This window comes from Sminthopsis crassicaudata, chromosome 2 (assembly GCF_048593235.1).
Source record: "Sminthopsis crassicaudata isolate SCR6 chromosome 2, ASM4859323v1, whole genome shotgun sequence".
Classification (NCBI taxonomy): Eukaryota; Metazoa; Chordata; class Mammalia; order Dasyuromorphia; family Dasyuridae; genus Sminthopsis; species Sminthopsis crassicaudata.
Window position 1 is genome coordinate 609,504,025 of NC_133618.1, and position 13,326 is coordinate 609,517,350.

At 33.1% G+C, this 13,326-nt stretch overlaps 1 protein-coding gene across 2 annotated transcripts in view; it reads right to left on the reverse strand.

Moving 5' to 3' along the window:
* Nucleotides 1-10,303: 10,303 nt before the first annotated feature.
* Nucleotides 10,304-13,326, reverse strand: part of TM9SF3 (transmembrane 9 superfamily member 3) — a 50,958-nt gene continuing 47,935 nt past the window's right edge. For both annotated transcript variants that reach the window (XM_074295955.1, XM_074295954.1), the window contains exon 15: nucleotides 10,304-11,708. In XM_074295955.1, coding sequence (XP_074152056.1) covers nucleotides 11,641-11,708 — 68 coding nt within the window. In that variant the 3' untranslated portion in view covers nucleotides 10,304-11,640. The remainder of the gene's footprint in view (nucleotides 11,709-13,326) is intronic.

A 13,326-nucleotide genomic window follows, 5' to 3' on the forward strand; every position in this document is an offset into this window, starting at 1 on the left:
TAAGCTCAAGCTTACACTCAAGGTAGCCTCATGTAACTAACGCTTCAGTGAATAGAAAACTCTTATTGCTTCTGTTCTGTTCACTCCAGCCTCCTATCCAAATGGTCGTGTTGTTTGGGGGGTAATGTCGGGGGGGGGGGGGCACCTTTATGGCTCGAGGAAAGAGCCCCATTTGCCCAGTACTTGTTTTGACCCTGACAAGATACATCTATTTGGCAGGGAGAGGAAAAGATGTTTCATCTTTTTCACATATATGATTTCACACTAGGGTGATAAAAACAACATAGTCCTTTAGTTTCTAGGAGTCTGTAACCTAAGACAAAAACCTCCCAAGCCGAGCAGTACAAAGCTTTCTACTTTTATCTCACTTGCTCCGGCAAAGTAACGAGAAACCAATGGGGAGCAAAGGGGCTCAGAAATTCAAGTTTATGTACTCAGGAAGGAGCCAAGACTTGTACCAATGGCCTCTTCTGCCAAGTCCATGGCTCTTTACACCAGCTGCCTCATATACTACCACCATTAATAACTTACTATAAGCAAATTGTTGAAAAAATGTTGCAGTAGCAAAAATACTTCTATTTGCATGAAGAAATACTATAAATTTCTGAAACCTTGATACTCCAATTAGACCATTTTGTTGATCCACAGATGTGAAACTCATAATAGTGATGTGTATATGTATATCAACATAAATAGAAAGTAGAAAAGATGGAGAGAAAAAAAAAAACACCACCAAACAGAACTGTGCCATCTAATTCTGGACTATGGCTGGAAACCAGCTTGTCTTTCTCCCAGACTCAAATTTACAACTTGGTCAATAGTCTCTAAAAATGGAATAGCAAAGGTATTCTTGTTTTGTTTTCTTAAAATAGAGAAAAGTAAAATACATCAAATGTGCTGTTTTATTATTAACCCAAGTAGAACTATCTATCATTTCAATAGATGCTGGAAAACTTGATTAATCATCCTAATATGGCCCTAATAAACATGTTCCTTAGGAGCTGCAGCACCCTTGTGTTTCTTCTCCATCAAATGATAAGAATTGAACCTGATGAATCCCAAGGACCTTTACAACTCCAACCGCTACTGCCAGTGACTTCAAAACCTTTCTAGCTTCATATCATTAATACAAATTCTTCTTTAGAGGAAGTCAAAGAACCTGAACTTTTCATCTTTCCTCTATTTCATGATGTCAGAGCTTTTCTCCACATTTGTTTTCTTCTTTCTTTCAACAAAGACTTCCTAGTATCTACAAAAGGAAAACGCTGTTCATTAGACAGTAATACTGAAACCAATCAAACATGGTCCTGCAATGAAGTTTGCAATCTAGATGGGTAATAATTACATAAATTACATAACAGAAGACAACACAAGCATGTATTGAGTTCAAAAAAGTTTAGGGTCAAATCACTTCTGACAAGCAAAATGAGCAGGTTCCTGAAAGTGCTATGTTTGGGAACAGGTTTAAAGGATAGGTGTCATTTTAACAGAGACCAGGAAGAGGAATTGAAGTAAAAAAGGATACTCTACACATAAGGAAGGAGGTAAGCACAATGTACCAAGTTGGTTGATACATTCCACTTAAGTAGGAAAAGACAAAAAAAAATGGCAACTTTCACCAGACTATAGACAGCACTGCCCAGGAAGTTTGCATTTAGTAGGCAATGAGGATTCACTTTCAAGCAGTCAATGCATTTGCTGACAAAGATGTATGGCAGAGAGAAACAAAATTTGAGACCGGCCAAATTAATAAGTGCCTGAAATATAGTGGTAGCAAGAGTCATTTTGAGAAAACTTACTGAAATGAGAAAAGCTAAGATTACCAGCACAGATTACTCCAAAAACTAAAAAGCCATAAGTTCAGAAACACAGAATAGGAACAAATCTTGAGTCAAAGGCAATGAATTGTTTTGACATCAAACTTGAAGTCCTGGTGGAACTTTTAGTGCTGTTAAGGCATTTTTTTTTTTTTAAATGCTTCAGATTTAAATGTTAAAAGCCTAGAAGAATGGCTAATAGTCTGCAGTTTCACATTTTTTCTGTTCATTTTGAATGCTGTGTTGAATAAAAAACAAAAAACAAAAAAAACCCTGAAACTGGGGAGTTTGGAGCTCAGAAAAGTAGATTTAAGGTTAGATGAGTTGAGAGTAATCTTCACAGAGGTTAACTGGAAATATCCAAAAGAAATGATCTAGAACGGAAAGGATAAAAGCAGGGGCATTGTTTCTCATAGAGAAACAGAAAAGCTATCTACAAAGAATGCTATGGAAGCAAAGGGAAGGAAGTATTAAGTAAGCCATCCCATAACTGTCAAGGTCACTAGAGGTTAAGCTCATGTTTGATCACTGTTGGTCTCCAAAAAGTTACATATCTAGTATATACAAGATCAATAAATGATATAGATGAATCTGAGAATTGAGTCCCATTTATTCTACCTTCATGTCACATGTGCTCTGCTCTGACACTGCCTAATGGACAATGCCAAGGACCAGATATATAATTCCTTTTGGCTTTGAAAAGCCTTTTATAACTTGACCCCCTTCCTTTATCTTTCCAGTATTCTTACACCTCAATCTAATCCCTGCCCCCACAAACTTTGTCAGCCAGCAACAAGGACCTTCTTGCTGTTCCTCACAAAAGACAATCCATCTCCCAAATTCTGGGCATTCTCAATGAGCCACGTCTCAGCAAAAAACCTTAGCTTCTACAGGAAGCTTTTCTCAATCTTTAATCTTAAGTCTTCTTAAAGACCATCTCTTACCAATTTACTTTCCACATATCATTTTATACCTGGGTGTTTGCATCTTGTTACTGTTAGTCTGTGAGCTCTTTGAGGGCAAGATTTGGGAGTCAGTTTGTTTGGTTTTAGCCTTTCTTTGAAACCCTAGTAGGTCAAAACACAATGCCCACTCTATCATAAGCTTAGTAAATGTATATTGCCTGAAGTTAGTCAAAGGGAGAGATCAAGACACAGAGCTGAGAATTGGCTACGTTTTTGTTTTGAAGATAAGGCAATACCTTAATATTTTTAAAGGTTCAGGGAAGGAAGAAATCAGTGGGGAAAAAAGAGATGATCAAGGGTCCTGAAGCATTTGAAAAGAATCAGCTTGGGGAGAGGGGATATTAAAATATAAATTTAGGAGCATAAGAATGGCAAAACAAGTACAGTTTGATTAGAAAATTTGATTAGAAAATTGCTAGCATTTATTTAGCATCCACTATGTGCCTAGGCACATAGATCTTACAAATATCAGATGATTTAATTTCCACCATAACAATAGGGAGATGCTATTATTATCCAGATTTTACCAGGCAAGGAAATTGAGGCAAACAGAAGTCAAGTGACTAGCTCAACATCATACAGGTAGTATCCGAGTCTATATTTAAACTCAAGTCTTCCTGACTTCACCAGCACGCATATCCTTCAGCACAGTATTTTTGTGACAAGTTGAAAGGATGAATAAATATCAGGAATTGAGAGTTCACAATGACCTTAACTTTGTCAGAAAGATATATGATTATCTGCTCATAGAATGAAAACTTGGGTGTATGAAAAAAAAAATATTTAGAATAAGTACTGCTGAGAATACTATAAGCATTTTCCCACAGTGATAAGCACTCTATAAAACAAAATGGACTTAGACTTACAAACTAAAACTATTAAACCTATTACTCTGAGATGTCAAGTATTAACCCTCTATATAATAAAAGGGTTTCAAATTTTAAAAACACACACATATCATAATCATTTCTATGTACATGTTTACACTATATATACACATATAGACATATATACATTTTTAAATTATGTAGACACATACTCTATGTCTTTATGTAAGTCTTGGGACTCATGATTTTTTGGATAGACTCCACACAACTAGTAGCAGGAGACTTGGCTTTTAGAAATAGTTAACTTCCTAGAAAGTATCTAACAGATATAGATGAGAATTTCAACAAAACAGAAAGACACTTCCTTTTGTCTGATGTTCTTTTAATAAATTCCTACTTCAATACTGAAAAGAATCAAATCATTTCAATAATTAGTCAAATAAGAGAATATATGGCATAGCCAAAGTCAACAGATAAGAATGTCTAACAAAAATCTGTCTCCAGACAATAGTATATATAAGCAGTGCCAAGTTCAAGCTACTGAGCAATGACCTAAGTGATACCTCAGGCAATCATCTTCTTTTTCAATTCAAGCCAACCTGATATTCCTGTCTTCAACCCAGAAATCAGATTAGGCTTAACTAAAAGCCCACTGTGTGCAATGTATAGGCTGCCCAAATCATTTCTTTTTGCTCCTCCCCCAATTCACTCCTAGACTTTAACATGTTCTAAGTTTAGTGAATGAGCTATAGAATTTTTGTTCCTTGGGAACATGCTCATGTATTATTTTGATCTCCAATTAAAATATATTTGGGTTATAACACAGTATGAAATGATGAAAAGAACATTATCCTAGTAGTTTGGAACCTGAATTTTAGTGTATGACCTGTGAAGATGTCACTATCTTTAAGGTCAGTTCCAGCTCAAAAATTCCTATAATTCAACAGTCTACATTTTGATAATCTTTTTCTTAGGCTTCTGTATCCTCCCATTAGTTTCATAAGTTAAAATTCTTAATTGAATAAAATGATCCCAATTCTAAGCCCCATGAAACAGAAATAAGTAAATTCAGAACAAAAAGCTAAATAATCTAATAAAGACCAAATGGAATCCATCACTATACCCCTAAGTACATCTGTGAGACAATGGTTGCTATATTCATGTATAAAGAAAGTCATGTTATTACTTTTTAAATATATTTGGAAGCTCCCTACCCACCTCAATATCTATCTTGTTTCTTTCTCACACATATCCATATACATACAATAAACTCAGAAAATACTGATATCATACTCCAATCTACTAAGATTCACTCTCTATAATGGCCTATGCCAGTCCTCCTTCTGTCAAATAATTTTATTTTCCACCTATTACTTTTAATAGTAATAAGCCTCATAAGAGCAATCAGTAAGCCTGAAATACTCCTTTCCTTTCACGTTACCTAAATGAAAATATCTTCACCTTTCTAAGATTTTAATGATTCTTACTAGCAAATCAGTTTTAGTCAACCAAATATAACTCCCTTATTCTATAATTCATTCAGTTCTCCATTCCCAAGTCTTCCTCCTTTGTTTCTTCCACAATTCCTATAATGAACTAAAAAACAGTGTTGAATGTAACTATTGGATCATGCTCAAATTGTTAGAATTCTCTTCAAATTAATTTTGTTTTTAGCATATGAATTCTTTAAGAATCTTTACATCTTATTACATTTAAAAAAAAATTAGCCACATTTATAAGTCCTTTTTTTCCCCTTTTTAAAATTCAGGTTAGCAGAACATTGATTGTTCTATAAGAAATGATAACTAGGACCTACTTCCAAGACTTCATGCAAAAATGAAATATATTGTCTACAAAGTAACAGCAATATTGTGGGATGATCAGTTGTGAATGACTTTGCAATACAATGATCCAAGATAACTCTGAAGGACGTTTAATGAAAAAAATGCTAAGAAATAATTGTGTCTAAATACAGGCTGAAACATACTTTAAAAAAAAAAAAAAAGATTTTTTTTTTGAGGTTTTGATGGAATTTTTTGTCAGTGGGAGGAAAATGGGGGGGGGGAGATCTAGGGCATTTTGGCTTTTTTGGAAATGTTTTATATAACTTCACATGTGCCAATAGATAATCTGGAACTCAGTTTTAAAAACAAAAGTTAAAAATGGTTTTACTTGTAACTCGGGAAAATAAAATATTAAGCAGAACATTGTATACAGTAATAGCAAGATTGTGTGATGAGCAACTATGACTTACTTAGCTCTTCTCAGCAATAGTGACCCAAGACAACTCCAATAGCCTCAGAATGGAAAACTGCATTTCCATCTCAAGAAAAAACTTTATTATAAAGATTAAATGTAGATCAAAGCATACAATATTTTTTCTTTCTTGTAGTTTTTTCCCTTTTGTTCTGATTTTTCTTTTACAATGTGCCCAATATGGAAAATACTTAAAAGTGATTATTATATGTATAACCTATACTGTTTGCTGTCTTAGAGAGGAGAAAGTTAAGGGAAAAAGGGGGAAAAAGCTTGGAACTCAAAAATTTACAAAAATGAATGTTGAAGACTATTTTTTTACATATAACTAAAAAAATAAAATATTAAATGGGGGAAAAAAAGCTTAGGTTAAGTAATGAAACATTCCTTTACTCTCACTCTTCAATTAGAAAGATAGGTACTTTACATCCCAAAAGAAATCACCACAGATTTTTAGAGGACCTCAGCAAATAAATATAAAGTATCAAAACAACAATGCTTTAGGTGAGGATGGTGGAAAGACAGTTAGTTTGGAATCCAAAGACCTAAGTATACATCCCCACTATGCTACTAAAATGGGCTTAGCTTCTCAGGGCCTTAAGTAACTGCTAACATCCCTTCCAACTTTTAAACCCTTAGCTCTCTCTATTTAGAAGTTAACAGTTTGCCAAGAGTTTTCACATACATAATTAGTTCACCTATCCTCAAACAAGCTGATGTAGTAGAGAGTATGGACATAATATTATTCTCACTTTACATTTGGGAAAATTGAGGGCTGTTTGTTTTTTTAAAAAGAATGAAAAACAAAAAGAAAAGTTAAGTAATGACAGGAAAACCAAATCCATACTGTTGTGGTATAGTTCAAAGGACGTGGTGTCAAAAAACTTGGGTTCAAATCCTGACATGAGATTTTGGGTAAGTTACCTAATTTTTCAGTGTCAGTTTGCCCAATACAAATCTTTATTAAGTACATAACATCTCAAGTTCCTTCTCTCCCTAAAGCTAAGATCCTACATCCTTAAAAATATTTTCACATTATCAACTGATTCTCACAACCACCATGAAGTGACCAATTTATACAGTTTTCTAAATGACAGAACATAGGACAGAGCATGAGAGACTTGGCTTTTCATCTAGACTGCCCCCACTATTTCTATGACCTTAGTAAATCTTAACAGCTTCTCTCCTATTTAATAAATCAAGGCTCTATGTATCCTACAGAATTTTTCCAAGTAAAACAAGATGTAAGGAACTCCTTTCCAGAAAGTAATAAAAATTTCAAGAATGTAAGGTTATATGTTGTGGGTCAGAACCTATGGAGCAATAAGATTCATAGGAATAGATTTTAAAGGGAATGTTTTTAAATCTAAAGCTTCAGGAGCTACAAAAAAAGAGGATGAAACGATAATTTTAAGAGGAAGAAAATGAAAAGTTGGTCACATACATACACATACTGATGTGTCAGTATTTTACTTTACCCCAAAGATTACCTTAAAATAAACTAATTTTTTCAGAAAGCAAAAAGAAAGCAAGCATCCATAAAATCATAAGTTTAACATTTTTTATTACTTAAAACAACTTCAATTAAGGTACAACACACCAGAACCTCAGAGAGGTACTTGATACATTATACTGGTTTGCTAGTACTCAAAAAAGCCAGGTGGCAAATTATGGCTTGCACAGAGCAGGAGTGTGTATAAAATGAATATAATCAGCAAGCAACAACTGTTTCCTCCCAATTTTGTCACTGATCATCCTTGCCCTACGGGGTTTTATAAATTCAAGTTTCAAACATTTAAAAAAGCCCAAGTATAACTGCCCTTCCATGCGTGCTAATTCACAGCAGGTGGCTTTTAAGAAGATTAACCCACTATTGTCCTTTACACAGAATCGAATGTTATTTCTGCCTTGCCTCAAGCATGTCATGCTACTCCAGCCAAACAAGAGAGCACAAAATGATTTCCTAGGATGAATATACAGTATATTGCACTGTCACTAAATTAGCAAAATACTCCCCCAAAACAATTCAACTAAACTTCCCATATTAAAGACATGAAGACAGCTTTCTCATTTCCATTTCCTGAAATACTGAAGTAATTCCCATATAAAACTTTTCTACTCTTTCTTTGTATGACTCCATCTACAATCTTCAGGGAAAATAGACAAATGACTCCTTATGTAGGATAGAACTATAGCATTCCTTTGTATCATAATTAAATCTTATAAACATCCTGCAGCTAAAATGCATTATGCAAATCTCTGTATTATCTACAGCTAGCATCTATTCTCTATATAACCCTTTGAACTAAATTTCCAAATGACTTAAACAAAGTGAATACTTTTCCATAACCTTTTATGGCCCTGTCTCTCATTTCAGCTGCTGAAACAGTTTCATAATCATCTAGTTGTAAATAAAGACAAAATTTTTCAAGCATTTTGTGTGTTGTGATTTTTTTTTAATTACTCATTCCTTATGTTCAAACCAATAAATGGAGTTAAACACCAAGGTATGTCATTAATTTGTACTTAAATCCAGATGGAACTCCACTATATAGCTTCAAAGAAGCTGTTTTCAAGAATTCATATAGAAAAAGCCCTTTTGGAATTTAGCTTTTTCTATACAACACAAGTTACATCTGTAAACTATTCACTTTTTTTCGTAATTCAGAATGCTTTCAAACATTTGCTTGGACATTTGGCAGCAAACGATTACTAGAGAGTTTTAAGAATCTAAGAAAGAAAAGCTGAATCAAGTGAACAAAATCTGCTTATAGTTCCAAGTAAAAGGAATCTAACTAACGTGGCTGTCATTTATCTGCAACTTGTAGAGTGATTACATAGAAAACCTGAGCATAGGTCCAGCTCAGGTATCATCATACTACAATAAATTCATGAGTTATGCGGTCTCTATTTAAGGGTAATACTCAGAAAAGTCTAATAAGACAGATAAATAAGGCTTTACATCCCCTTAAATAGACTCCTCTACTCTCACCCTATCCTATGCTAGGATATACAAAACAAGGATGTCACTTCATTATGCAATTGTTTCAATAGAAACATGTTTACAGAAACAAAGGCAAGGTTTGTCCCTTTTAACAATTTTTGCATTGATAATGCACTTAGAATATGGTGACAGAAATAATGTTCACAAACAAAAGAAAATTCACATAACATTTTGGGGATGACATAAACAATCTCCATTTCCAATAATCAATTCTATTTACTTTCCCACTTCAACATTAAGAAATACAAGTAATCCATCTGTGAATTATTTCAAACTACAAAGTGATCTATATACCTGTAACTTATTGAGGCACCAAGAATCAAAAAGCCCTTCTCAACATGAATTCTTTAGTGGATTTAAAGTTAAGAAAATCTTTTTCATTTTAGATTTAAAAAAAGAAATAGAAGCAGACTTTAGTATAATTATTTTCACTTAAAAAGGAAATAAATTTTAAAATCTATTTTCCTTCCATAGATCCAATCTTGTCAAATAAATCATATTAAGACAAAACACCTACTATTCAATTTATCCTTGATCAGACCTGTGATTTTATCTTTAAAGTACTGTAATATTGACACATTTAAAGTTAAAATCATAAACAACTATATTTTCATAAAATTAGATACTAAAGGCCTTAGTTAGCAAAGTAGTTGAGAATAAGGAGGATAAGAATCAAAACTTATTTCTGGAATATATTTTAGTGTACTTTTTCAGCTTGGTGAATGTTTTCCTTTAAAATTTATTTTCTACTTCCAAAATCATTCCCATTTTCTAATAGTATCCTTATCCAATGTCAAGCAAATACTATTTCCTTTTATTTTTTTCCCAAACCACCTTATCATTCATACACCTTACATACAACATGAAAGATGCACAATATAGTCAGTTTACATAAATATACCTTAGAGAAACTCCATCCTACTACAACACCCATTTATTCATTATGAGTTGCATGAATGTGACACATTATTAGGCTTAAACACAGATGTTTTGTATCTTTAAAAACATAAGTATATTATATTGCCCTATGTGGTCATATTGTCTAACAAAAGATTATAATTAGCAATTGTATCATGCCAAGGAAGTAATTTCAAATATTCTCTGGCCAGGTATACTGCAAAATTGACCATCACTATGCTTGGGAATCTGTGACCTTTATTTGCCTGTTTTGAGAAATCTTCACACCATACACCCTTACTTTACACACAGTATACCAAGCTGAATACACCATCTTCCAAAAGGTCAGTCAAGAAGGGATAGTCATTAATTTTGGAATTGTAGTGGATAACCTAAATGTAAGCAAGGACTTTGGATTCAAGTGTAGCTTCTCTGGATTTGAAAACAACACTGTATACAAAAACTGGCATTCAGTAATAATTGCCTTTTTGAATAGACTTGAAATTGCAAAAACATCTATTTTCACAATCAAAACAATTTTGTCAGGAAAATTTTATTTTAATTTTCTGAACACTCTAAAGCAGCAATGCTTTAGATATTCTATGTGTCCAGACAAGATTAACAAAATTAAATGATCTAAATTACAAATTTGGCTCCAGTGAAAGCCTTAGAAAGAAAGAAGAAATTAACCCTCCCCTGAAAAATAAGTATCTCTCTCTCCCTCTCTCTCTCTCACACACACACACACACACACACACACTCTGTGGAGAAACCCCAATGTTTCATGCAATGGTAAGCAAGATGTAAAAAGCTACCCAAATTCACATATTTCTACACCAGATCATCATCAGAAAAAGTACTCTGTAGTAAATCTGTACATCCAAATGCATTTGGGACCTACAACTAAGTTACATTATTTAATGTTATATACATTTATTACCCTCTTCCCCCCTCCCAATTTTTTTCTTATAATGTCTTAAGTAAAGCCTTCATTCAAATTCAAACAAAAGATATAAGACTAAGTTGGAGGGAGGGGGAGAAGGAAGAAAGATAATCACTTTAAACATTCAATTAAAATGTTCTGTAGAACTCAAAATGTTTGATAAAAACAAACATTCTCTCCCTTTAACATTTTGCTTTCTAACTGTACAGTAATTGCATTATAGAGAATACATCTCTGTCTTCAGACTGTATAATCTTCTTTGGATGGAATTAAGATGTAATTGGATATTTATTTTAAAGATAAATAAATGGGAAATTGGTCCAAATAGAACGACAGCAGATATATTACATGCAGGTTTTAATATATATACTTTTTAATTCTCTTAAACAAATGAATGTAGGTATAGTTGATACGGCAAATGAACTGGAAAAAAAAAATAGAGAGCCCAGATCCAAAATATAAAAACATCCCACTATCCTGACAATGGCAGCAAAAATAAGGGAAAAGTAATCTTCTGGAACATTATTTTTTCAATATCTAAATTCCAGAAAGATTTCTATTCATATAATTTTAGCAGCCAAGTTTCCCACTTTTTATTTATAATGGACAAATGCTTTAAATAAACTGTTTGTCCTCTTCACTGAAGAGAGCTAGTCTATTCATCTTTAATGAGCTAGTTTTTGGGAAGATTAGCCATGTACTGTGGTAATGCCTATAGCATACAATCCAAGCATTTGCTGTGAACAGTTGGAGAAAGCAGTCAGTAAGAACCTAGGATCAATGAAAATAGATGTTACTTTAAGCCACCCATGAAACGAGACCCACAAAGTACCCAGTGTTAAAGCCCAATTATCTTCTTGCGCTTTACGTTGTGCAAGTTCCACCCCTATGAAACAGTAACTGATCCAGAGTTCTCGGTTTTCTTGTTTTTCTAGTCAATTTTCACATTAGTATAGATTTTTCGGACAAAGGCACTTGTTCCCATGTAACCAATTGCTCCTGAAAAAGCAAAGAAAAATATTTAAAACAGTATTCATCTTCTATAGTTAAGCTTAGTAATTTTAAGTTATTGATGCTTTCAGAAACATTTTGTCTGTTATTCTGCAAAATGAGTAACTCCGCTACACAAATCAAATATCAATGCACTAATATGACTATTTTTTTTTTTGAAATTTAAACATCAAAGAGAATTATGCATAGCTTGGGACTATGTGATCCAGGTCAAGGATCTTAACAGTGAGACAAAAATTAATAACCAAGAATGTCCACATGAAGGACAAACATCTAAGTTCTTCAAAATAAAGATATCTAAAAAAAAATAAGCTATTAGATCTATTTTGTTGGTGTACACACATACACCCCACAAATGAGATCAGTTTTTGATTTGATAAAGATAGAAAGATAAGTTGAGCTAAGGCTGGAGAACTGTTTGGATTTTTTATGCATTTATAGGGCAGAGTAAATTTGGCATAAATGAAGATAAAAATAATGTCATTAATTGCTTATAGAACTGACCATTTGCCTAATTTTTATATCTCAGTACAGGATATGTTAGGTGAAATTAGTATGATTCATGGGAAATTTCAGTGCTAATTACAAGATCTAAGCTGTTCTCTATGTTAGCTTTATAAAGAAGCAGCATTTTCTACAAATATTTTTATTCTTAATATTCTAATATTTGCTGACGAATTATTATGTAAAGACAGAGACTATAGGGCTTCATAAAACTTTTTCTGGGAATTACTATCTGTTACATATGTAAGCAGGTTTGTTGGTTTTTATTAGATTTTTTAAAAAATCATCCTAAAGAGATAATGTGGTATTGTAGAGAGCCAGCCTCAAAGGTAGGAAGAGGCATTTGGGTTCAAGTTCCATTTTGATTTCATATCTGTACTACAGATGCTACTCTGGGTTAAGTCCCTCTCAGTGCCCCAGGCAACTCTCTCAGCCACTAAAGTAGAAAAGCAGGTAGTGCCCTATACTGGTAGAGAACTTTTTCTTACCAGGAAGTTCCCTTTACAAATGAAATCACAGGTCTTCTCTCTAACCTTCATTATCCAGGCTTATCTTTGAGCCAACTGAAGCTCAAGATTCTAAAATCATTAGTAAAAGAACTAAATCATTCTGTTACTAAAGATAATTGGTGTTTCCCACGTTTTTCCAATACAAAGAGCTGGTCAACCGTGTCACAGAGATAGTTCACAGGCAAATTTACAGTCTAAGTCTGTGGATAATGGATATTTAAAAAATTTAACTTCTTATAAAAATACTAATAGAAAATCTAAATAGTTTAAAACTAACTTAAAGCCAAATGCAATTTTCCAGGCCTTTGATGAAAAATTCACTTTTAGGCAAAAGATAAAGAAAAAAAAAATTAATGTGGGACATTTTTTTCCAAAAAAAAAAAGTTTATTAAAAAGGCTTAAAGATCCCAACCACTTGTTAGTTAATCTGTTACTGTTGAATTCTTTTTGTGTATTGGTTGAGTTAAATGATTACTTATAATAAAAATTTTATGTTCTGTACACATTATATTATTTCAAGTAATATGTGTGTTATAATTTTTTTCATGATTCCAGTGACAATTTCTCAAGCAACCTAAAATTCCATAGTTAAA